Source organism: Notolepis coatsorum, assembly GCF_963971535.1.
Source record: "Notolepis coatsorum genome assembly, chromosome: 17".
Taxonomy (NCBI): domain Eukaryota; kingdom Metazoa; phylum Chordata; class Actinopteri; order Aulopiformes; family Paralepididae; genus Notolepis; species Notolepis coatsorum.
In genome coordinates, this window is record NC_140181.1 from 41,839,153 (window position 1) to 41,866,682 (window position 27,530).

Genomic DNA, 27,530 nt, shown 5'->3' on the forward strand with positions numbered 1-27,530 from the left:
TGAACCGATAAAAAAACAATCCGCTTCGACAATGTTGACTGGAAAACGAGTCATGGATAAGCGACGGGCAGATTAGACACATAGCCATAATTTAAAACATAGATTAGGCGTTATTAACGATAACATTGAAGTGGATGGTGGGCATTCAAGCACTAAATCGTGCGCCCCCTGCTGGCACTGAAAGTGTTAAGAGTCTTCAAGGTATTTTTGTTTACCAGAGAGGAGATCCGGTACAAGAATCTTGTTCGTTGGTTGACTTTTTTTTATTACATTGGTTGCCATTGTCACAGGGAAAATGTGCCTCTAGGATGGAACCCAGGTAGGTAATTTCATCTTTCCTTGTGACAATGGTGACTTGCTGAGTTTGTTATTTGATCCAAAGAGAATACTGTTTTACCCAGGTGTAATGATAGTTTGTTATCAGTGAGCCAGGTGCAGATTCTGCTGAGTTCAGAGCTGAGGGCTTTTTCAACCTGTAACTTGTCCCTGTCAGAGACCAGCAGGGCTGAGTCATCCGCGAACAGGAACAAGTTGCAGTCACAAGCTGATGACATGTCATTTGCATAAATTAGGAACAGTAACGGTCCTAGTATGCTTCCTTGTAGAACACGAAAGGTAGAACACTGGGAGGGGGGGGGGGGGGGTAGTGTACCGTTTACCTCCACCATCTGTTCTCTCCCCTCCAGGTAGGATTGCATCCAGCTCACTGATGAACTATCAAAAGCTATTGCTTTTAGCTTATCAATCAGAATGGAGCGATTGACATTGTCGAAAGCCTTTTGGAGGTCCAGCATGACCATGCCGCAGTATTTGCCCACGTCCACCTCTTGTTTGACATGGTCGTTCAAATAGAGAAGGCATGTGTCAGTGGAGTGGGATGTTCTGAAGCCAGATTGGAATTTGTAGATTGGTTTTTTTTTTGCAAGGTACTTTTCGACCTGTTCATAGAATTTTTTTTCCATGACTTTCGAGATGGAGGTAAGAATAGAAACAGGGCTGTAGTTGCCTGGGTCTCATTTGCTGCCTTTTTGTGCAGGGGGTCACTCGCAATTTTGAAGTCTTTGGGGACGTATCCCTGTTTTATGGAGAGGTTTATTATGTGGGTGATGGTGGCTGCTGAGTCTCTGAGTAATTTGGAGGGGATATTGTCATGGCCAGTGGCCTCGTTAGGTTGGCTGTCTTTTGAGCACCTCATCTGTTGTTACCATTTCGAGTTTGAAGTGGTCTTTGCGGACCCCTAGGTTTTGTAGAAGGCTAGGATGTGTTCTACCCCAAAATGCCCCAAGTTGGAGGGTAGTTTATTAACCAGTGTTGTGGCTGTTTGTAAAGAAAATGTTTACGTAATTGGCCACATCCAGCTTGTCTGTGATGAGTGGTTTAGTTTTTTACTGCAGCCTAGTTGGTTGTCGAGTAATTTCCAAAGTTGACAGGGTTTGTTATTGTAGATTTGATCATGGCGTTTACGGTTTACATAGTTTCTTAGTCCATTTGGGCTTGTAGATCAGTTTGAGCCTTTTGCAAGCTTTGACTGACTTTTATTAAGTTCATATGGCCTGGGTAGATGCTACAACAGGTCATGAATGCACAAATCATTTTACATCTGTGACAGAATGTGAGGTAGGAAACAATCCTTATAAAAATGTTCTAGAATTGTAGTGTTTTTAGACCATGGTGGGTCTTTATGGATGAGCAGGATTACAAGGTCAAGAGGAGTCCATACCACAAGATGACAATTGTTGGCTACTGTCAGGTGCAGGTTGGCCTGGATCTGATGCCAGTTATGAGTTTGCTTGAGTTTCAGTAAGCCAGAGAATTCATCCAGTTCTAGAAAAAAATATTTTCTCTCCGCCGCCTGCAGGTGGGTCTTGGTTCTGGCTGCATAGGACATTTTACTTCAATGATGTCATCGGACTTGTAATCTTGTGGTATGGACTCTTCTTGACCTTGTAACACACACACTCTAGGCTCTTCCACCCGATATTCAATACACTTGAATCACAACTGGAGTTTCTTCACACACTTTAAAAATGTTTGGCAGACTAACAAACAAAGGTCTATAATAACAAATAACTGGACCGGGCTGTTGTGAAGCCAACCCGTCAGTGAGTGCTTTAAGCACAGGTCCCGGCCGAAATAAACAACGTTTTCCAAAAGTAAATGATATTTATTATATGAAGGGGTGGGTCCTTTGTTTCGTAATGACTGTACAGATTACTCTGGGTGTCCAGTCTTTCTGTGTTAGAGATGGCCACTTCAGTGCAGTCAAGCACAATCCGACAGTTGTGAAATGGCTGGAAGCAATTTGGCAGGGATGTTTGGTTCTCGATTCTGGAGGGGATGTTACGTAATTATTATTTATTTAAAAAAAATTATATTTTTAGCAGTCGAAGTCTAAAATCCAAAATACTTTCTTCTTTGCACCAGGGGGGGGGGGGGGGGGGGATCAGCTGCTATGGATCAGCTGCCACACCAGTCTGTCCGACTTATGACTGCCTTTCAGAGTTCATAGCTACGAACGAATCTCCAGAAATAAACTGTTCAATCATGCCAAAATCAGAGAATTTCATAAGTGGAGTTAAGAAATTTGTTTGTAACTTTCTCCTAAATCTGTTCGAGCATGAGGACCATTATACCTGAAGATCACATCAAAGGGGCATGGGTCTGTTGAAATCGGCCATGTAATATATTCAGTGTAGGTTCCATAGTATGAGTATTTATAGGCATGTTAAGACTTTTTGGCAATGGATTGGGTTTCTTCGTTGAGCACTTGTCCCCCAAAAGTATTCTTGTGTTTTATTATCACTTTTCTAGCCTGGGCTTTGGCAACAAAAGTTTTCCAGACTCCCACGTTGCCAGAGGCACCAGCGACTTTAAACTGGATAAAAAGAAATGTAATCAAAATACTTCCCAGCATCCGATCTGCAGGTGGTGTTGCTCACTGGACTTTGACGAGGAAGGTGATTGGTTGTGTTAGTTTTCCAATGAGAGCCAGTGAACACCACTTGGCAGGCCAAATGATTGTCAACCAATCAGACCTCGTTTTATTTTGGCAGGTGAGGTAGGAGACTTCAGAGAGCCGCAGGCAGCTCGCAAGTGGTGCCGACTGCCGAGTACCAGAGGTAGAGATGTAGGCTAATATAATGCCAACCTGTTGTACAAAAAGTTGCATGGTGTTGGTGCATCAGCCTTTCAGAAAAAATGGATCAGCAATAAATAGGCTATGGCTCCTTTTGTAATCATTTAGAATAGATCATAAAAGTATTAAGTTCATGCAAAATATGGCTACTGTAAGTATACAAACGTTTCTACAGACTACGATAACAAATTGACATGCATGATTTTCATAAAACTTTTAATTCAATTGTTTCATTCAAGACCATTAACAAAAGTACATAGGAGAACCTCTGTATGCAGTTCATCTGGAACCCAGTGATCTCCAGTTGAAATTCATTTAGACTGTAACTTAATGTGCATAGAAGCACAACAGATCACCAACCAATGTCTCCAGAGTTGAAATTCATTTAGACTGTAACAACAGATCACCAACCAATGTCTCCAGAGCACAATAGATATCCTGATCCTTATGCTATTTTTTTTCTCTTTTTTTTTCTTTTTTAACTTAATTATTTCTAATACTTTGTAACCGTCCCCTTTCGTTAGTTAAATTCCTTTTATTCGTTATATCTTGAAGATTGAATCTTTCACTAAGAAAAAAGCACACATTACATACAGTATATTTCAACCCACAGGTATTTGGGATGCATACATACCATTATTATTTCTACTAGAAAAAAAAGCCATCCTAAAGATTGTTGTGAATATTTTGGCGGTTGGCTCGGGACAGAGGAGACATCTAATTTTTTTAAATTTTATAATTTTTTTAGGCACCTTATTCTTACTTCATTGTATTCATTAATCAATTAGCAGATCGAGTTTCAAATGGAACAAAAAGCGGAGGGGGAAAAAAATGTGCAAGGAAAATAAACATTGTATAAAAGAACTGCGGGATATAAGATGCCATAAGGAATTCTGCACCTGGGGAAATTGCTTAAATGGAGCGTGTGAATACCGAAAAGGCATCTAAAAAGGCTCCAGATTTGAATAAGTAAATCCCATTAGATTAACTACTTTGACATTCACATACAACACACACACCATGCTTTCACTCCAGCTCTTGATTAAAGCTTTTTTTTTTCTCTCACGCTTTTTTTCTTTTTTCTTTTTAAACTGCTCAAAAAAACCGAGCAGAAAAGTAGCCTCAAGTTTAAGCTCGCACATATGAGAAATATGATCCTCCTTATGGAGGGAACTTTTGCTTTGCTTTATGTGTTTTGTAGGAAAGCATACAGTAGTGGAAACTAGGGGGGAAAGTTTCCGAGAGTAAAAGGGAGGGGGAAATAATAAGGAATAAACGGGAGCCGATGCTCAAAAACACATGCCAGCGCTCACACGCATTTTACCCACGCAAACCAAAACACATGCCAACGTCACACGCATTTTACCCACGCAAATCAAAACACGTGCCAACGTCACACGCATTTTACCCACGCAAACCAAAACACGTGCCAACGTAACACGCATTTTACCCACGCAAACCAAAACACATGCCAACATCACACGCATTTTACCCACGCAAACCAAAACGCATGCCAACGTCACACGCATTTTACCCACGCAAACCAAAAAAATAAAGACATGTTGCAGGTGCAGAATTCCAGACAAAGCCGATTTCAAAAGACTGGGACAAAGACACAGCCACACAACCCTCACTCTGATTTAGAGGGACTAGGCCCTCAAACAAACAAGAAAAAACACAGATAGCCTCCTGTACGCCCTATAACGTCCACCGGTTGTAAGATGAATCATACATCACTCACACACTCACTCACGAGAGAGCGAGATCCCCATGTATACTGCAGTGTGGAACTCTTTATCAAGCACATCATACATGGGAGGGCAGGGAATTATGGAATGAAAAGGTTCCCTTGTAAGTGTGGGACAGAGACAGGGTTTACACATGCTGATCGCTGGATGTGTGCGCATGGTTTGTGTGTATGAGTGTGTATGGGGGTGGAGGGGTGCAAGCATGTGTGTCAAAAGCAGAAATCCCTTTTCCCCCTCATCGTTGCTCTGCCTTGGGGTAGCATTTCTTAACTCTAGGCCCATCACCTCCAGATGGGGTGGCTTCTATATTGCTCAGTCAATCACACCGGGTTGACGGGTCTTCCTCTCCACGTTGAAGCCCTGGACAGACACAGGAATTAATTGCTTGAAACTTGGATGACTCAGAACGACACAAAAAAAGGTTCAACTAACATCAAATTGAAAATGTTAAATAGCAATGATATGTTTTTTAGGCGTCAATTCCACTGTAAGACTGATATACAGTACATGTTAAGATGACTGCACTGGTGTACCTTTGAGTTGTCGGGGCCACGGGGCTGCCTCACGATGACTAGGCGGGGGGCGCTGGCATCATCCAGGGTGATGCTCTTCAGCCGGTTCACGAGACGGTCAGGACGTGGGGTCGCCACTGGTTTAGGTCCTTCACTATGGAAGTAGGAGTAGGGTTAGTTTTAGGGCCACTGGTTTAGGTCCTTCATTATGGAGTAGGGTTAGTTTTATGGCCACTGGTTTAGGCCCTTCATTGTGAGAGTAGGAGTAGGGTTAGTTTTATGGCCACTGGTTTAGGCCCTTCACTGTAGGATTAGGGCCACTGGTTTAGGCCCTTCACTATGGGAGTAGGGTTAGTTTTAGGGCCACTGGTTTAGGCCCTTCACTGTAGGGTTAGGGCCACTGGTTTAGGTCCTTCATTATGAGAGTAGGGTTAGGGCCACTGGTTTAGGACCTTCACTATGGGAGTAGGGTTACAATTGATTATAGTTACAACATGATTTGGTTACAATTAACATCTTAAGCCCGGAGCCTATTTTTATTTTTTTTATCTACTTTTTCTCCCATTTTCTATTTTTCTCCCATCCCAATTTCGTATCGTCCAATTCAACCCTCCCCTATCTCGAACGCAGTTTCATGCCTCCCACAAGCCGGCTGTAATGTGGACGTGTAAGCTATACATTGCACGTGTCCCCTCCGGTACTCGTGGTAGCAGCCATCGCATCTTTTCACCTGCACAGCGCGATCTTTCAGCGTCAGGGGTCTGTGCTTTGGAGGGACGCCGCCCCCGTCGCTTCCTGATTCTACTGCGCAGGCGCACCAACCGACCTGTAGGAGTCGCTGTCCACAACGTCCGATTCCCACCCATCCCCACCCCCTAATACTGCCAAATGTATTAGTACGAACGACCAGCCAAACTGAAAGCAATGTGGAGAGCTGGGCTCGAACCCAGCGTCTCCAGCATTGGAGGTGAGCGCCTTGCCCACTGCACCACGTAGCCGCCCCCCGGAGCCTATTTTCTGAAAATCCGCCTAAAATACATACCTAAGTACCGTACTTTTCGGACTTAGGTACTTTTCCCCCCATTTTTCGACCCTGCGGCTTATATAACGGTGCGGCTTATATATGTGGACAAAACCCGAAAATCGAAATATTGCTTTTTTTACTGCATTGAAATGTTATTTATCTGTTCCCTTATTTGCTAAACTTAATACAACTTGTAAATGAGTTAATGTTATTTGTCCGACAGTATTGTGTCCCAATGGGAGTCATTCTCTGTAGAGGTGGGAACTTAAAGCTCAATATAAGAACGGCCATGCACCACCACTCACAGAATCGAGAAAGAGCAATCAATCTGTCAATCCTTTCCGTGTGCGGGCCGGGTGAGGTTTCCCGTGTTGAGTCAAATTAAGCCGCAGGCTCCACTCCTTACATATGGTAATTAAACATTAAAACACATGCGGTTTATAGTCCAGTGCGGCTTATATATGTACACATCATTCAATTTAGCTGCTGCGGCTTATAGTCGGGTGCGGCTTATAGTGCGAAAAGTACGGTAAATGGAATATGGCCCATTTGCATATTCTTGGTATCTAGGGACATCTATGGACCTCACTCAGTGAATGTATTCCCTGTGTCAGAAATATTGTGTCTATTACTAGGCTTGCTTAAATTGTGATGAAACAAGGAGAATATTAATTATGATTTTTCTTTGCATCTTTGACAGTGAATAACACCATGCTAATAATGACCAAACATTAAAAACTGCCACTGATCTCGTTCAGTACCTGCTTGAGATCATGTGTACAAGAAATCTAAGGAAATGAATAAAGGAAAGATGATTAAACAGAAGGTTCTGTAGATACAGTACTGAATTCTCCCATCCGAACCAATGTAATTTGAAATATTATAGAATATCAGGCTTATAAATTACCTTATTATAGCCAATTCGCGAACAGAAATCATTGCCGGGACACAAACGGGACGAAGAGGATTTTTTTCTTTCACAGGAAATGTCAATTAGCCGACTGTCAGTGCGCGCACATATTGCTGTCAAACGGTGCGTGTCTCGTGCCGACTTAGTTGACAGAGAGACGGCAACATTATCATGTGGGGTTCACTGAAGTCTAAACGTTGCATGATTTGCCGAATCCAATGACTATCTCCGCCGTCCCAACGCAGCGATACGCTAATCCAGCATCAAGCTCCCACCCACCATTCTGATCAGCAAACCACAGGTCGCGCTGCAGCAGCCCCAAATTTATCTCGACATCGAAAAAGAAAGGTTAAAAAATGCCAGGAACTGGTGATACTTGCTGTGTGCGTGAACATAATCCCTTGGACATGAACTGACTGTACGTTTTTATTATATCATTGGGATCCCCCTCCGAAATTGGTCAACACGTCACCATGCATTTTGGCCGGAGCTTAAAAAAGCACGGTGGACGCGCGGTGGACACCTTACGTCTGTGTTTATAATGAATGAATGGTAAAACGGATTATATTGAAACTATTCACACAATTTAAAACAGCCCATATTTATTATAGTCGACAGTCGCACGAGACCACTATACAAGAACCGCGAAAATATCAAATGTTATAAAAATAAACGCTATACTGGCATCCTCTGTGAAGAGAGCACCGCAAATATGCTGCGCTATTTGAAGAGGATAAACACAGCAGAAGAAGATGGAGAACAGACACACACTAACCAACAGGGAACTGCATCCAACAATACAACCCCTGACTCTAACGTAAGGACATTTAAATAACAGAAGTGTAATGTTATCCGCAACGCCCCAACCCTGGACACCTCCAAAACTGCTCTAAAAACACACCTCTTGACCAAGGCTTTTCCCCATCAGTTAGTTTAGATTAGGTCCATTATCCATTATCCCTAACCTTCCCTCATCCCCTTTTTCCCCCCTATTTCCCTAGCCCTATTTTTTGTCCCGATTGTGAAGCGACCTTGGGTTCTATGAAAGGCGCTATATAAATTATCTTTTCTATTCTAATCTATTATTATTATCATTATTATTATTATTGGAACTGTATATTATCGACACATTCTAGTTATAGCTGCTTATTATCTTTGTGCTTACAATAATCAAAAGGTACGGTACACAGTTTGACGTTGATATATTATATATATAAAAAGATAATTGGGACGGTTTACATTCACTTTGGGACGGTTAAAACTGTATTCCGGGACGGTTCTGGGACGGTGGTGAAAAAAGTTAGCCTGGAGCCCTGATGTACAGTAGCTTTTTTATTTTTGCCAGGGTGGCACCATTTTGAAACTAATTTCAAATCTAATTGTTGCTACATGCTAAATAGAGAAGAGAAACTAACTGCGTTTCAATATTTGTCAATAACGTTAGGTTGTGGTATATTATCCAGAATAATAAGAGTTATTAAAAAAAATGCATAGAGAACTATGAACCCCATAGATCCTTTCAGGAAGTGTAGTTTTGAATGGATGTCCGCTACAAAATAGAAGCAAAAACTACAATTCCCATGATTCAAGGTTTTCCAAAATAGTGACCTCGCGAAATAAACAGACATTTCGAAAAGGAAAATCTATCTAACAACACTAACCTATTCCTAAACTAACGTATTGATGATAATATACATTATAAATGTCGTTGTGAGGGGCTGCTAGGTGGTGCAGTGGGCAAGGCGCTCACCACGAATACTGGCGACACTGGGTTCGCCTGTTCGAGCCCAGCGCTCCACATTGCTTTCAGTTTAGCTGGTCGTCCGTACTAATACACATTGGCAGTATTAGGGGACGTGGGAAACTGATGGGTGGGGATCGGGCGTTGTGGACAGCGACTCCTACAGGGCGGTTGGTGCGCCTGCGCAGTAGAATCAGGAAGCGATGGGGGCGGCGCCCCTCCAAAGCGCAGACCACTGACGCTGAAAGATCGCGCCGCGCAGGTGAAAAGATGCGACTGCTGTTACCTCGAGTATCGGAGGGGACTCGTGCTATGTATGACTTAGTCCACATTGCAGCCGGCTTGTGGGAGGCAAGAAACAGCGAGTCCACATTGCAGCCGGCTTGTGGGAGGCAAGAAACAGCGTTCGAGACAGGGGAGGGTTGAATTGGATGATACGAAATTGGGATGGGAGAAAGTGGATAAAAAAAAAATTCGTTGTGACATGGTTATGATGTTTATACTTGAATATGTTTGACCAAAAAAAAGGATACTTTTGTAGAACATTCTGGGGATATTGATTTATGACATGTCATTTTGGGACGGGTACCGGTCCCGTCGGGTGGAAGAGGTTAAAGCCACATTCAGGGTCACATGTAAGACATGGGAGGTTTCCTCAATGACCCTTTAAAATCAAATAGTCCCGTCCAGCAGTCGCTTGGTCCCGTGGGGTCCTTACCTGACTCTGCGTACATTGCAGGCACTACATTTCCCTGTGCGCTGGTTGAGAATGACCGAGAACTCCACCTCATCCCCGGTCTGGAGCTCCAGCCCATCCTGCACCTCTTTGACATGGAAGAACAGCTTTTTGCTCTCACCCACTTCATACGTGATGAATCCAAACTGAGGGGGAGATTAAAAAAACACAGCAACCTTAAATGTCCATAATCATTCAATATTGGTAGCACCAATGCCCTGAGAAAAGCAGGACAGGCTCCTACACTGCTCTCATTTCAAAATGGTTCCCTTTTAAAATCTTTAAGATTTCAGTCATAATGTATGCCGATAGTGGCTTGTACGTATGACTGGACCGGGTCGATTATTCTTTAACCTCCTAAGCCCGATACGAGATTTATTTCACGTCATAAATAGATCAATAGTTTGTATTAAGTAATGTTGTGTCTTTTTCAAATGTAGCCAAGAGTAAAGACCCTAACCCTATCAATACAGCAGTCAAAGTGTATTTTCAGCACTAAGTTTATTTACCAATGATTTTAAGAGGTTAAGTGTTATTAGCTAAATGAGCTTATTAGCGAAATATGAGCTTCTAAAAAGTCCAACCATTTTCCACCAAATTCTTCTGATGTGATTTTCGTGTTTATATCTCACGAATCAATCAAGCCTTAACGTTATTGCCATAAAATACAACGTATATAGTTTCTTTGCCTTTCTGTGAACATCTAGAACAGGGGTGTCAAACTCATTTTCACAGAGGGCCACATCAGCATTATCGTTGCCCTCAAAGGGCCAAAGACCATATAAATGTTAATGTAATGTAAAATAAATGTAGCTACTCATTTACATATTGTTAAACATGCTGTTTCTGTATTTATTACTTATTCAAGTTATACATTTAGCATAGATGTAAAAATATATGTTATGTTATTTTAACAAAAGAAATTGTTGATCAGAACCCCATATTACTCAATCAATCAATGATCAAACCATTCAACTAAATAACAAAGAAGAATATCATCAAATACAAGCTATGACATTAAGTTTGTTCAAAACCTTTTTGTCAGTCAAGAGGGGCAGAACTAACAACTGTGAGCTGCAAAGAACACGTGGGACAGATGTAGCAGATGTTACAAAAACAAATGGCTGCACACAACCTTGCAGAGGCCATACATCCAACTAATGGAAGATAGTTTAATTAACTTTAATTAACAGATTGCAGAATGGGTACAGTACAGTACAGCTCAATACACACAATTGTTAAGGGGATGCAGACCAGAGAAAGACTTTGGACTTGTTTACATCAGGGTCCCCCGTTTTCAATTCGTAATGAAATTGCTATTATGAGTCTGCATGAACACACAACTGTAACTGTACTCAAAAATAACAAAATAAGGGTTTTCTCAGTTCACAACTATATTGGTCAAGTTTTGGGTGGGACTTGTTTGCGTCCTGCAGCTTCTTATTCAATTGAGCGAGATGCTTGGTTATGTCACACAGCCAGTTTGCATCCGACAGTTCAGACAATATTTCTTCAACCCTTTGTTACCTATTCCGCCTGGAACTTTTTTTGTATTTTGGGCTGTAAAATTGTCACCCGTGCGGTCGGGTACTATGGTATCACGTCATAAATCAATCTGTCTAGACTGTATGACATAATGTTGCGTTTCCCCCCCCCCCCCCCCCCAAATGTATCCAAGAGTAAACATCCTAACCATGTCATTTTCAGCAATACGTTTGTTTACCAATAGGTTAAAGTGTTATTAGTGAGATTTTATTTTTTGAAAAGTGATTATATTTTCACGGAGATCCGCCATTTTGAATTAGTGGCCGGCGTCACCGAATGATGATGATTTGTAGTCATATGAGCACAGGGCATCCAGAGCTCTGTATCCAAAACCTTATGTTTAATAATCTTCCTTCATTAATTAATTTCCTTAGATGTTTTGTACACGTGATCTCAAGAAGGTACTGAACGAGCTCAATGGCAGTTTTTCATGTCTGGTCATTTTTAGCATGGTGTTATTCATTGTCAAAGATGCAAAGAAAAATCATAATTCATATTCTCCTCCGTTTCATCACAATTTAAGCAAGCCTAGTAATAGACAATATTTCTGACACTGGGAATACATAGATACCAAGAACATGCAAATGGGCCTTGTAGTAGAGCAGTCTTCCATTTACTTGTGTATTTTAGGCGGATTTTCAGAAAATGGGGCTTAAGAGGTTAATAAAGATTATGTGAAATGACAAATGTACAAAGGTGTAATCTAGTTCCATGTATTGGACTGAACAGCAATATTATTCCTTTTCACCAAAACGTTGTATAATTTCCATGTTGAAAGTAGTTTCCAAAATAAGAACGTTTTGAGAACATCAGTGTTAAAATACCTGGTCTTTGACACACTCCACCAAGGCTTTGCGCTGGGGCACCACATTACAGGCCATCTTCTGCCCCGTTTGAGACACCGTACACATCTGGAACTTCACCACTTCTCCTTTTTGAAGACAATCTGCCTTATTAGACATACCCATGATGCCAAAGGGATAACTTGGGCCCTTAGTTCCACCTATACAAGCAGGGAGAGAACAGGGGTCATTTGAGAGCCATTCACCTTATTCACACGGCCACCATATTTGTTGATGGGGTGGAACGATAAGGAAGTGCCTATTCATGTTAAGATATTATTAACACAAATTCACAGAAAATCCTGCAATATTTTTAACGCCATGAACATTTGACCAATCCCAGCTATATTTCAAGATAAAATGATCAAGCTATCCTGCATTGAAAACATTTGTAGCAACTGCTACAAAACAATATCTTTATGATATAAATAAAAGGATGAAAAGTAGTTTAAAATAAAAACAAAGCTATTGGGATTTAATTCATTCAAATTATTGAAAGAAATATTTTGAAATGATAACACAAGAAATAGCTACAAAAAAGCGAATTGCAAAAGACTGATAGTGAAAATGTGTAAAAATAGATATATTTTGCCCATATCATTATGAATAGAAAAAATTGCAGATACAAATATTGCAGTGATTAAATAGTTTACAAGACCAAATTACAGATTTCTCTGAGTTTGACAAATTCGTATATACAATGACTGCCTGAATCATTGAAATTAGGGATGCACCAAAAATTCGGCCACCGAAAATTATCGGCCGAAAATGGTTAAAAAGGCTCTTTCGGCCGAAAGGGTTTTAGCACAGAAAATATATGACCGAATGTCAAATAACGTGTTGTTGTGATGACGTAATCAAAACGCGACTACAGACATAGCATGCGCAACGTGTAACGTGAGCAGCTTGGCAGCTCTTCCTGCATTCTACAGCCTGTGATAACTAACTCCTCTTGGGAGTAGGGATGCCCCCCCGATACCCGGTTCTAAACTAAATTAGAAAAACCGGTGATAAGCTCCGACGTTAACGGTACTGCTATCGGTAGTCTCTAGGAGCGGATTAGCTACGGAGCTAACAGTGTACCATCCATCTGTGACGCAACGGTGGCAGCAACAGTGGACACGGAGTAACCTTAACGTTATGTCGAGTTCATACTACACTACACGTATGAACTCGACATAACGTTAGCGTTACTCCGTTTCCATGAAGTGTTTAAATAGCAGCAATCTGTTGTTGAACATTTTACGTTAAACCGGAAATGGAAATGTGAGGACAGGAAGCCGTCATCAAATCGTTGTAGTCTTTTAGTCTCATTAACTAAAAGATTTTAACAAAATAAAAAGCAGCAGCACTATTGCATAACTGAGTCATGTTTGCTATGTATTTCTTTCTTTAGCGGAGTAGGACATTAGTTTCACAGTTTTAGCATGATGTTTTATAGATGGCTAGGTTAAACACAGGTTTTCGTTTTTAAGAAGGGGGGTTTGATTTGATTGAAGTTTATTTCAAATATGCAACACAACAAACATCAAGTACATCAACACCTCTCGTGTGTGTGTGTGTCTTTATGCAGATCTTTATGCAGTTTTAAAGCACCTTGGCTTTGTTCTGAATGCATTTTGTTGTAGTTATCCTACAGAGAAAAGAAAATGCACTTGACTGTAATGCACATTTTGTTGTATGCAAAGAGAAAATGTTTAAATTGTACAATCTTTCAGCAGTCAGTCTGGAATTAATGTATGCATTCAAAAGTGCTGAATAAATGTTTTATGGGCCCATAATAGTGATTATTAATATTATTTAAGTCAAGTTTTGCCATAATCATGTATTTTGCCATAGTCGGGTAGCAAAAAAATAAAAATAAAAATTCCTTATATATATATATTTATATTAATCATTTTCAGGCTTTCGGCATTCGGCCAACTGTCTCCCATTTTCGGTATCGGTTTCGGCCAAGAATTTCCCATTCGGTGCATCCCTAATTGAAATGCGTGTGTGTGTGTGTGACTGTGCAATATTTCGTTATTGCTGCTGCCACTCTTTTAAGATGTGTTCTAAAAACAGATTTCCCCAAACAATTATTCGACCATGACTTGAGTAATTCATGCGTGTACTTGATCTGGGAAAACATTACTTGTGCCCATCCCCAAGCCATTTATGAATGCAATTCATAGTCATAACATGGGTGTCAATACGGTTCTCCCATTCCCACGTCTTCTTGATTTAAAGATGGCGGCGACTTGAATGAGGCTGAACGCGCCTAGAAACCAATCAAAATAACAAGTTCATAGAATTAGTTGAAAATCTGCTTAAGTGGTCCTTGAGTATTTCAGACCCACCTTCCTCTGTGACCTCAATGAGCCCTTGGTAGTCCGTCTGAGAGGGATCCACGCTGCGCAGAGGACGAACTACCTTCCCCAGCATCACTGTCACTCCAACATCCTCCCCTGCACCGTTCACTGAAAACAAGACAATCACTGTCACTCCAACATCCTTTTCTTCACAAGAATGGAAGAAAAGGGACAAGAACTTGTCAGAGTTTTAAAAAGGTGCTATAGATGACATTCAGCCACAAGATATCACACTACAGCTCCAGCATGTTATTTATCCAATCAGGTACAATCCACATGGGGAAATGGGAAGTAGGGAGGGGATACGTGCCTGCAACATGTAAACCACAATATTAATTTATATTAATGTAAACACTTTAATATATATTTTTTTCAATATAATTTTTTTGGTTGTAATAGGTGTAGCACAGAAACTGTAGACATTCTAGCAAACCTCATTTCTCGCTTTTCTGATTATGAACTATTTGTGGTGTGAGATTTTAACTTGAACAGGCTAAATAGGAACTCACCTAAAGGAAGCCAGTGGTAACCTAAACCTAACAGGCGATAACGTAACCACCTAGACCCAACTTGAAAGATAAACAAGCTCCTCAAGAGACTCAGAATTAAAGAGAATAGCACCCTGGTTTTCGCATGAGATGTCAACTCTGCTTAACTCTTTGGAACAGACATCATCGTCACTCCTGTCATTCAATTTAGCAGCATGCCTTAATTTTTTGTTTGATTGGTGCCATTTCAACGAATTTCAAAAAGGTAAGAACTGTCCCTTTTAGGGTTGTCACGATACCAACATTTTAGTTTCGATACTATACCAATATTAATTTCGATACTTTTCCTCAAAATCAGGAAAAATCTCTCAGATGTCATTATTGTTCTTTATTTTAAAACAACAATGACAAGAATAAAATAAAATTTAATTAAAAGCAATGGCATTCAAAATGCTGGATAACTTTTTTTGCACTCAAAACAGTTGCTGTACAAGGATTCTGAACCCAGCTTTCTCAACTGTATATATATTGGAACTTGGTCCATACAGATGTCCATACAAGTGTTGTATTATACATTTGTCATAGCAGAGGGCCTAATTTGTTTGAGATACCATAAGTTAAATAGAAAACATTTTGATGAGTGAGACTGATTATAGCCTTATCATAATTCTAGAACTAGGTTATGTCATATTGTAGGCTGTTTAACAAAAATAAAATAGATTTCCGTTGTCTTTATACAGTATGTATGAACCATTAATGGGCAATTGTCAAATGTCTGTATAAATCACGTTTGTGACTAAGCCATAGAGATGAGATGCACGTGTGCATCAATTAATTTCTGTTGTGGGTAGGCAACAAACAGGGGATGCTGTGTTTACTAGCTTTCAGCATGGCAGTTTAGGCTGTGTATAGCTTATTATTAGGCTTTTCAATTTATTTTCTATTCTTGCGAATAGCATTGTGGACATTTTCTAATGCTCTTATAAGGAACTGTAGTCACAAGAGCTAGCATAGCCCATCCAACGAACGTTGGCACCAACGACACGACCACAGCACCGATGGGAGCCACTGCAGCACGCAACATCAGCCACCACAACCATCGACAATCGCAGCCAGCCCCAACCAGAACCATAGCTCGCTAGCTATACAAGCCAACTCTAGCCGAGTCCACTCCACGCAAAATGCGCTAGCCAGCCAACGCCAATCAACAAAGATCCCCACTGTGACTGCCGATGGTTATGATAACTAACGTTATGCGCTACAGACAGTAGCTCACATCAGTACTGTAGTCATGCCACCGATGTCAACACTCGCCGGACGAGCAATGCCAGCTCCCGTCTCAACTAGAGTTTGTTGTTCTTCATTCCAGAACGTTGCTTCCGGTAAACTAGCGCAACGTCACCACTGACAGCAGCGCTGTGCTCCAATAGGAAGGCATTCGCATGCATAAATAAAAAATAAAAATAAAGTACCGGTATACCGTGCAACCCTAGTCCCTTTAACACTTTCTATGCCACTCACGAGTTTTCTCGGAATTATTAATATTACGTTGAAAGCCACTCACGAGATTTCTCGGATTTTAATTTTTTTTTAAGCGATCTGAAATCATATTGCATCACGCGAGCCTACCCTAGTCTACCCGAGAGCCGCCGGCGATCAGATGTGGAAAAAAGCGCCCCCTATCGTCTCCCAGATGACAAGGGATTTTGGAATGGACTCAATGAAAATGGATGGGGGAAAAAAATCCTGTACTCCACATTTTCCAGTCAACTGATGCAGCCGGGGTTACCACAGTTCATTATGGATCCTCTGAGCTTATCGATTTTTTCGAATGGTGATCAGGAATTGGAATATACCAGTTGGATACCATCTGATGTCAGGTAAGGAATCTATGTTATCAGTGTTAGGATAATCAGACTAATTTTGATGAAGATATAAGCTGTTTTGTGAAATGTCCTCTTATCGGTTTCACTGTAAAATCCATGAGGAAATGAACACTGCTGATTATCAGCGCGCGGCTCGAATGGGCGTGCGTGTACGTATAATATTGATCATCTAGCGTTTATTTGAAAACGATAGGCCGACAAATCTCAACGTTCTGGAATATTCCAGTAAAAGACGATTAACACAGAATGGCCCAGAATGGGCTGTTTTTTTACCTCAAAACGGGTGCTTTTCAAAATGCTCTCAAACGGAAATGAAGCGATAAAAAACCAATCTGCCTTGACAGCACTGACTGGAAAATGATTATTTGCTAAGCGACGGGCAGATTAGACACATAGCCATAATTTAAAACATAGATTAGGCGATATTAACGTTAACATTAAAGTGGATGGGCATTCAAGCGCTAACTCTGGCGCCACCTGGTGGCACTGAAAGTGTTAACTCATTCAGGACCAACGCTTGAGTGCCAAACCAGAAAAAAGTCGGGTTTTCATCATTATTTCTTTTATTCAATATTTCCATTCATTATCCATCCAGGGAGCCTGGTGTTATCATAGGGAATGAGTCTGAGATCGCAAAAGTGCAATACCGGCCGCATCCTACCAGGCGGCGGTATCGAGCACCCTTTGAAACTCTGTGTCTTGGGCTGTACGTCGATTATATATATCCGGGCGGACTTTTCCATGTCGGGCAAGGGGGAACGGTCTTCCCAATCGGCTTGAGGAGCATCAAATGCTCCAGATGGATGATGTATGGCGGATTATGTTGGCGACACGATCGACACCAATACTGGGACTCGCGATCAGATAATTGGAATATTCTTTTTGGGGCACATCCTAGTCAAGCTAAGGGCTATATGATATCAATCTTGCGTTGATCAAAGCATGCCTTCACTGCCATCCAAGCGTATGTGTGTAACGCTAGTCCATAACATATTCCGTTGGTGACGATCAAAGCATAAAAAAACGACCCCCCCCCCCCCCTTTCATGCATTCATGATGGAACATAATACCCATCATATGCATTCGATTTTTTTATTGTAGCGTGTGTAGGGACGGAACGCCAATGCATTTAGTACAATACACGTTGGGGACCATTACCAGCCTCCCATGAATTACCCTAAAACCACACTTATATTCACCACGGTATAAAACGGGAATGTATGGATTACATTTTTTTTTTTTTATATATTTTTTTTGTGGCGTTTTATCGCTTTATTTGTTCTACTGGGCAGCCCAGTAGAGAGAGACAGAGGAGGAATGGGAGACAGAGTGGGGGGGGAAGACATTCGGCAAATAACGACTGGTTCGGGAGTCGAACCCGGGTCGGCCGTGTCGCGGCTGAGCGAACTGTCGCGGCTGAGCGAACTATGTGGTTCGCCACTGGGGCGCCCCAAGGATGACATTTTCTTTTTTTCACATATTGAACAATAGATACTCAATGTCAAATGGGCAATAGTATTGTATCCATAGCTATAATATATAATAGTTATAGCCCTGCAAACACCGCCATGTATTCCTATACTTTAGAACGCTGGCCTTTTAACCACACAGTACACAGCGTCCTCTGGCGCTGATTGAGTTAATATGGTAATTTTGGTTTTCCGGAAGTCCCAGGCACGGCTGCTAGGGATTGGTCTGAAAAGTCTGTTGACGTTTGGAGAGACCGGAGCATTTCCTGAATTCTTGCCAGGAATAGTGTGTGGACCGTCCATTTTGAGGTGATCAAGCAAGTACTGATTTGAATGAATTAAACGTTGTTATACATATAGCATTCGTTCAGTTTCTAGTGTTTGATATGTTTTTGGTAATATTTTCCGAAATGCATGCCAATTCCCTTCCTGGTCATTGCGCGCATTGCCCCACTGCCAGTCTGGGGAGGGTGTAGACCAGGGGTCTGCAATCAAGTTTGGCCTCAGGATAGGCATTTTCCATTGGTTATCCCAGCCTATGTGACAATTTCCAGCATTTCCATTGGCTATAGTGACAGACATAGATAATGATTGTGGAAATACAACAAATCTACGAAACCACTTAATGTTCCAATAAAAAGTGCAATCATGTAACTGCTCGAGTCAATTCTTAATGTAAACATTGATATTTTTAACATGCAACACATCCGTCTGTGGGGTGTCACTTTGGAACAACCTGCATGAGACGTTACAAATGAGTAAAAGTATTAGAAAATGTAAAAGCAGTTATAAACAAACACTTAACACTATGGCTGCCAAGGATGCCTTACCTCGTCATTCCCCGCCATGCTAATTCTGCCAATGACGCCGTAACACGTCATTGAGATCAATATTTCAAAAATCTGTGATCACAATCATATTTCTCCCGCGGAGACTTGAGATCTACTGTTGATCCCCTCTCAACTCTCCAACGGTTCAAGAGCGCCATCTGGTGGCCGATCGGCAGATCACCCAAACCGGAAACGGAAACTGGTGCTCATCCAAAATCGGTCCGACCACTCGCTATAGGTCCCGGGACTCGGGCTCGACACAATGGATAGCGATCCGTTACCAATAACTCGATAAACAACATGATTTGGACGTATATACTATTATACAACCTGGAGATGGATCGCATATTTCAACATCCCATAATAGGAATATTTTTGCTCCACACTCATCGCCCAACGGCCCGAGGAGACTGGGGTAAGATTCAGCGTTTTTTTTTTACCGTGTTCGATACAAACTGCTCTAATGATCATATCACCCACACTAGATGAATCATCCAACGTTGGCCACGGAATTATAAACGACCCCCCCCCCCATCCGGTCAACATCAGATGATAAGTAGTAACTTCTAGAAGCACGTCCATTTGACATTTTTTATCTCACGCCGATCGCTATCAAACTGTATTTGATCATCAATATAATGCATTTAGGGCTATAAATCACGTTCTGCAGAATGCTGCAGAAAACGATAAAAACATATTTATACTTTAGACCGTATTTTAGTATGAATATGTGAATGAAAAAGTATAACGTTGCTACATCCTGAACGATAGATAATTGACGTTGAATGGGCCATAGTAATGTCAATTTAGCAATACAATTTAAAAAGTTTTAGCCCTGCAAAGAAGGGGAACTTCTCCATAGACAAATGGAGCTGGCAGAGGATGGTATAATGATGTACATAAGCCTGGCAAAGAAAGTGTTAAACAAATACATGAAAGAGGAAAATCTAGAGGAGTACTGTTACTTCTTACGATTATGACATTCTATTCCTTGCAAATACTTTTTATCATTTACTATAGATGGAGCAAGAATCTGAATTGTGTGATGTAAGGAAGGGGCAGGACTAGATAAGCACTGCTTCTTTCTGCCCCTTCTTGAACCAAATTCTATGTTTGTTTATTTTTATTTGTATGTGTGCGCGTGTGTGTATAGTACATATACATATGTTGTTTGTATGTATATAGATATATACATGTATATTGTTTTTGCCTTCATTAATTTGTTGTGATGGTTATGCGCATTTGTTTGAGATAAATAAAAATCAATCAATATTTTTAACAATGCAATGTTAGAGGGTTCCTTGAACCATTTAAATTTTATAGCATTGAATCTAATTTAATCAGAATCAAATCGTTTTGAGAAATCAGTGGCGAGGCGGCCGGGTAGCGCAGCGGACTAAGCGTCTGTCTACCACCGCAGAGACACTGGTATCGAATCCAGCTGTCAGCGGTGCCTCCGGCTTGGCCGGTCGTCATACTGACAATTGGCAGTGTCAGCGGGAGGGAAGCCGGTGGGTGGTAATTTGGTCGTTGTAAACAGCGACTCCTACAGGTCAGTCAGGGCGCCTGCACAGCGAGGAAGGGATCTGGGTGAGGTAGTGTGCCTTCCCACGCGTTACTCACCCAATGAGAGTCCTCGCTGCCAGGTGAAAAGAGGCTGCTGGCTGTCTCCTATGTATCGGAGGAAGCATGTGATAAGACTTCAGGGCTCCATCCCAGCGCTCCACATTTGCTTTCAGTTTAGCTGGTCGTCCACAGTAATACACATTGGCCGTATTACGGGGAGGGAAACTGAAGGGTGGGGATCGGGCGTTGTGGACAGCGACTCCTACAGGTCGGTTGGTGCGCCTGCGCAGTAGAATCAGGAAGTGTCGGGGGCAGCGTGAGCCTCCCACGCGCTACTCCTCGACACAGAGATCGAGCTGCGCAGGTGAAAAGATGAGACTGCTGTTACCTCAAGTACCGGAGGGGACTTGTGCTATGTATGACTTAGTCCACATTGCAGCCGGCTTGTGGGAGGCAAGAAACAGCGTTCGTGACAGGGGAGGGTTGAATTGGATGATACGAAATTGGGATGGGAGAAAATTAGAAAAATGGGAGAAAAAGTGGATCAAAAAAAAAAAAAGACTTCAGGGCTCCCTAGCCCGGCAAGTAGGAAGCAAATGCGCGCAACGAACAGCTCAGAAACAGATGTACCACAGCTATGAGAAAGTCAAAATCAGATTACTACTTAGATTTAATTTCAAGTTCCTACACAAACCCGGCTCAGTTTTGGAAGGCAGTTAACTTAACCTCTTAAGCCCGAGCGGTCTGGTACGAGATTGATATCACGCCATAAATCCATCAATACAGAACGTTTGAGTTTCTTTTTCAAATGTAGCCAAGCGTAAAGACCCTTAACCCTATCAAAACAGCAGTCAAATATTTTCAGCACTACATTTCTTTTTTTTACCAATGATTAAGTGTAGGACTTGGCGCAACCTAACTTGAATGCATTATTTTGAGAGAAGAGACGCAGGGCTTTCGAATTTCAAAAAACTACTTCCCACCTCTTCTAGTGTGAAGCTTTATTTTTTTCTCTTTTTTTTAATGATTATTAGAGATCATATCTCACTCACGGGTGGAACAAACCTGAACGTTAGGCATAAAATAGAACGGTTAGTTTCTCTACCTTTCTGTGAACGTCTAGCAAAAAACGGTGGAGCAATTAACATTATAAAAAAGTAACTGTACTTACAGTAGATTTCATTCACGGTTTTTGCTGCCCCATTAGGGGCACCTGGTGGTATAAAATCCAGATTGAACTATCCAATCCATAAATGTGTGACTTGGCCATAATAAAGGTAATTTATAGGCCTTATATTCCATATTAATTATAGATGTCCGATATTATCAGCCGATAGGCATTAAAATGTGATATCGGAAATGATCGGTATCCGTTTAAAATTAAAAAATTATATATATTTTTTCATTCATTTACCCAGGCAAGCAAGTAAGAACAAATTCAGATTTTATTTATTGTCAAAAGTATGCATAATCTCAGTCTTAAATTATGGCTGTGTCTAATGTGCCCGTCGCTTATCAATGATTTTTTTTTTTTTTTTTAATATAATCTGTTAATTTTCGTTTTATAGCATTTTGAAAAGCCCTCGTTTTTCAAGAAAATATATAGATTCAGTGATAAACGGCATTTACTGGAATATTCTGGCATACACAAAAACTGTAATTTTTCGGCCTATTTATGAATAGTTTTCAAATAAACGCTAGATTATCGGGCTAGAAGCGGGCTGAAATATCGATTCTCTCATTTTCTGATCAGGGCACACACACACACACATATGGGACAAGTTGATATATCTGTGAAAAAAGCTCCGATTACCCCAAGACTGGTAAAATAGATTCCTTACCTCAGATCAGATGTTATCCAAAAAGATTATTCCAATTCCTGATCGCCATTCCAAATATCGATCGCGTTTATTGATTCAGCGTTGGGTGCTGGAAATACATAATCTACACTGTTCTGATGGCCGGCGATCAACTCGGGTCTCTTCAGTTGGCTTGACGGAAAAGTAAAATGAGGAAACTGCCCCCCCCCCCCCCCCCCCCCCCCGATAGGGGGGCGGTATCTTCCCAATTGAGCTCAGAGAGACTCTGAAACACTAGCGTGAGGCTCGATTGATGAAATATGAATTCAAATCGTCAATAAAAAAAAGACATAAACACACTATATAGCGTTGGTGGCATTCAAAGGTCGGCATGAACTAATGACAAAACGCGTCGCTGGCACTCAAAGTGTTAAGAGTTGGACAATATCGGTATAGGTAAAAAAGCCAATATCGGAACATCCCTAATATTAATATTTAAAATTGCATGTGTCCACTGTCCGGATGGCAGAATTCAGTAATGTATCTACAAAATCTCCTGTAAATCATCTGCCCTTTATTAATTTGCTTACGGTAGATTTTTTTGTACACGTGATCTCAAGAAGGTATTGAACAAGCTCAGTGGCAATTCTTCATGTCTGGTAAATTTTTGCATAGTGTTATTCACCATCAAAGATGAAAAAAGAAAATGTATATTCTCCTTTGGTTCATTACAATTTACTCACGCCTAGTAAAACAATATTTCTGGCACTGGGAATACATTACCTGAGATCCATAGATGTCCCTAGATACCAAGAACATGCAAATGGACCTTGTAGAAGTGGAGCAATCTTGCATATACTTATGTACATTTTCTGAAAATATGGCTAGGTATTTAAGGAACACGCCAACATTCACTGGCTTGTCTTCTCCTGAGAGAGACAAGATGATAGATACCAGTTTCCTCTCAGTAGAAAGCGATCTGGCTGCATGTTAGCCTAGCACAATGAATGGAAGCGGCCATGACCCGTTAGCCTAGGCATTGTCCAACTAACACCTTTTCCGAAGGCTAACCAGTCATGTCCGCTTCCATTCATTGTGCTAAGCTAGGCAAATTATTTCCCCAGAAAGCCCTGCACACAATTAGCATTCAGTGAGTCACATACACCAGCACTAAGGGGTAAATGCTGTTGTAATGTAAACGCTCATTCTTACCTGCTGTTACTTTGGTGACCTTCTCAGCGCTGACCTTGTTACCCTTGCCCTTAGACAGAGTGTACTCCACAGTGTCACCCAGCTCCAGGTTCTCCAGGTCTCCACACATCTCACTGGAACACAACATGACACGTCTTTACACCGAGGCCAATTACACAGACTGGAATAGGTCAAAGAATAAGCTAAGAACTTTAATCCACAGAGTCGTCAGCAGCACAGAGTAGTAGAGAAAGGGTAGGTTTAATATGTTTATACGTCTTCCTACTCCTTTTCAGACATCTTAAGTTAATATTGTTTTACCTATTTTAGTTTGTTGAAATAAAGATTTAATAAAATTCACCACAATGTATGGGAATAATGTAGTACAAATGTAGTTGAAAAGACAAAAAAAAAAAAAAAAAATGCCCTTTAATACACGACAAAAGAGATCTCAGACATAGAAAATGCCCTTCAATACACGACAAAAGAGATCTCAGACATAAAATGCCCTTCAATACATGACAAAAGAGATCTCAGACAGAGTTGAGTGTATTATACAAGAGAGTTGAGCATCAAAAGCAAACATTTCACATCCATTTACATAAATATTTATAGACATGGTATCCAAGTAAAATAATAAATTATTTGCCATAATGAGTTACGAATGTCTTTCAGTGCCTAAAACAAATTAATTGACCATACCTCCAGTTCAGACCACAACACCAGTTCAGGACACGCAACTCTTACCTGTAGTGGAAGAAAATCTCTTGGTCGTGATTGGCCGTCTCGATGAAGCCAAAGTTGTCCTTCAGTGTGGCGACGAATCCTTGGAGCCTCTTGGAGTTGGTGACGGTGCGGTTGAGGATCTTGATGGAGACAGCGCTCTGCTGGCCAGTCCTCTTCACTTCATTGATTGAGAACTCCACCTAGAGGACAAGCAAGCACATTACATTTAGTGCTGTATGAACGTGCAGTCATTTCTGCACAGGAAACAAACTCCTTTTCCAACACGGTTTCGGTTTTGTAGTGGTAAAACTGATTTGAGAGATTAATTTAATGTCAAACTAACCACTCTTTATTCAGACTATGGATTAATCAGTCAACAGCTGAGGGTATTTTCCATACCTTATCTCCGACCTGTGGCTGTCCATTTCCCTCCAGGTCCTTGGTGTGGTATAATACAGTCATCTTCACTCCACAGTCTTCATACGCAACCACTCCCTCCTCTGCTTCCTAGAGAAACAGACACACAACAGCAAACTAAAGGATTAGATGATCTTACAAACACCATCAGTGGCCAGGGTTAGGGCCTGTAACCCAACACAGTGAGAATACCAATCAACGCAAAAATGAATGTGCAGTTCTTCTCCTATGGTGTGAGACTGTGCAGTCAATATTTGTGATCACCAGCAGGCAGCAGCTCTCTAAACCAGAGAACGCTCAAAACCTGCAATAAAAAAAAATGGTGCAGCTTCATAGGAATCCATGGGACACCATCTTTATCCAACAGTAGTATTCATAGTTTCTGAAAACATATCCAGTCCCCACAAAATCATTGTGGAATCTTGGGTCACTTTAAAATGTTTCAGTCTCCCTGGCGCAGCTCCAACTTTTCCATCTTGAAGACCCCACCTCTTAAGCCCGGAGCCCTATTTTCTGAAAATCCGCCTAAAATACATACCTAAGTAAATGGAATATTGCTCCACTTCTACAAGGTCCATTTGCATATTCTTGGTATCTAGGGACATCTATGGACCTCAGTGAATGTATTCCCAGTGTCAGAAATATTGTGTCTATTACTAGGCTTGCTTAAATTGTGATGAAAGAATATGAATTATGATTTTTCTTTGCATCTTTGACAGTGAACACTATGCTAAAAATGACCAGACATGAAAAACTGCCACTGATCTCATTCAGTACCTTCTTGAGATCATGTGTACAAAAAATCTGAATCATAAATGAATGAATAAAGGGAAGATGATTAAACAGAAGGTTTTGTAGATGCAGTACTGAATTCTCCCATCCGGATCAATGCAATTTGAAATATTATTATAGAATATAGAACAGGCTTATAAATTACCTTATTATAGCCAATTCGCACATTTATGGATGTGCCAAATCTTATATTTCAAATGCCCGAGTTCAATTTGGATTTAGTATCACCAGGCGTGCATAAGAACAGATAATAAAATCTACTGTATGTACAGTAGCTTTTTTATTTTTGCCAGGGTGGCACCATTTTGAAACTAATTTCAAATCTAATTGTTGCTAGATGCAAAAAAAATAGGGAAGAGAAACTAACTACTTCAATATATACGAATAACGTTACGTTTTGTGGTTTATTATCCCGAGTAATAAGAGAGTCTCTCTGGTCTGCATCCCCTTAACAATTGTGTGTATTGAGCTGTACTGTATTGTACCCATTCTGCAATCTGTTAAATAAAGTTCTCATTCATTCATTCACCTCCCTCGCATATTTTATGGCCACTTCCGTCCGCGCCTCACTCCAGCGTACTTGACTTACTCGCAGGTTTTTTCGAGTTCAGTACTGTAGGCACATAGCGAATGAATGAATGAAAACTTTATTAACAGATTGCAGAATGAGTACAATACAGTACGGCTCAATACACACAATTGTTAAGGGAATGCAGACCAGAGAAAGACGTTTGTCTTGTTTACATCAGGGTCCCCCATTTTCAATTCACAGAGAACATTGCTGCGGTCCTACCTACTTACTGGGAGGCTTCAATAACGTTTGAATGATAATCCATTTTGTGAATCCATTTGTTGAAACATCTTTGTTGGCCGACGGTTCCTGCTACCTTAACGTTAGCTGCGCGCTAACGTTACATACAGGGGCGGGGCTAGGGGGTGGCTACTTGGGCTCAAGCCCCAAATGTTTTCTGAAAGGCCCGAATCTATTTTCCAAAAAAAAAAATATATATATATATAATTTTTTATTTCTTTTTACAATTAATCATTGTTACATGAAAATATGTTTGCACCAGATTTAGCAGAAGCTAATTTCCATCTGTAGTCTATCCAGCTGCTAACTGTATTTGAGTGAGTTAAGTCTTGGTGTTATGGTAGACTCAGACCTAAGCTTTAATCCACCCCAGGTGAAATCTGCATAAAATGTATACCTAGGTAAATGGAATATTGCTCCACTTCTACAAGGGCTATTTGCATATTCTTGGTATCTAGGAACATCTATGGACCTCAATGAATGTATTCTCAGTGTCAGAAATATTGTGTCTATTACTAGGCTTGCTTAAATTCTGATGAAACAAAGGAAAATATGAATTATGATTTTTCTTTTCATCTTTGACAGTGAATAAAACCATGATAATAATGACCAAACTTAAAAAAAACTGCCACTGAGCTCATTCAGTACCATCTTGAGATCATGTGTACAAAAGATCTAAGGAAATTAATTAAGGGAAGATGATAAAATTGAAGGTTTTGTATATACAGTACTGAATTCTCCCATCCGGAACAATGCAATTTGAAATATTATTATAGAATATAGAATATATGCTTATACATTACCTTATTATAGCCAATTCGCACATTTATATATATATATATACATATAGTATCTTTCAAATGGCCGAGTTCAATTTGGATATAGTATCACCAGGCATGCATAATAACATATACAGATATTTAATGTAATCGACTGTACTTTTTTATTTCTCCCACAGTGTAACCATTTTGTAACTAATTTCAGATCTAATTATTCCTACACGATTACAA

The 27,530-nt window shown here is 40.7% G+C and overlaps 1 protein-coding gene across 9 annotated transcripts in view; it reads right to left on the reverse strand.

The window, feature by feature from the left end:
* Positions 1 to 3,335: 3,335 nt before the first annotated feature.
* The window catches only part of csde1 (cold shock domain containing E1, RNA-binding), a 65,977-nt gene continuing 41,782 nt past the window's right edge, over positions 3,336 to 27,530 (reverse strand). For all 9 annotated transcript variants that reach the window (XM_084333715.1, XM_084333718.1, XM_084333717.1 and 6 more), the window contains 8 exons: positions 24,900 to 25,007; positions 24,522 to 24,700; positions 23,796 to 23,908; positions 14,534 to 14,653; positions 12,177 to 12,355; positions 9,790 to 9,953; positions 5,418 to 5,550; positions 3,336 to 5,244 (listed from right to left, as the gene is read on the reverse strand). In XM_084333715.1, the coding sequence (XP_084189841.1) occupies positions 5,197 to 5,244; positions 5,418 to 5,550; positions 9,790 to 9,953; positions 12,177 to 12,355; positions 14,534 to 14,653; positions 23,796 to 23,908; positions 24,522 to 24,700; positions 24,900 to 25,007 (1,044 nt within the window). In that variant the 3' untranslated portion in view covers positions 3,336 to 5,196. The remainder of the gene's footprint in view (positions 5,245 to 5,417; positions 5,551 to 9,789; positions 9,954 to 12,176; positions 12,356 to 14,533; positions 14,654 to 23,795; positions 23,909 to 24,521; positions 24,701 to 24,899; positions 25,008 to 27,530) is intronic.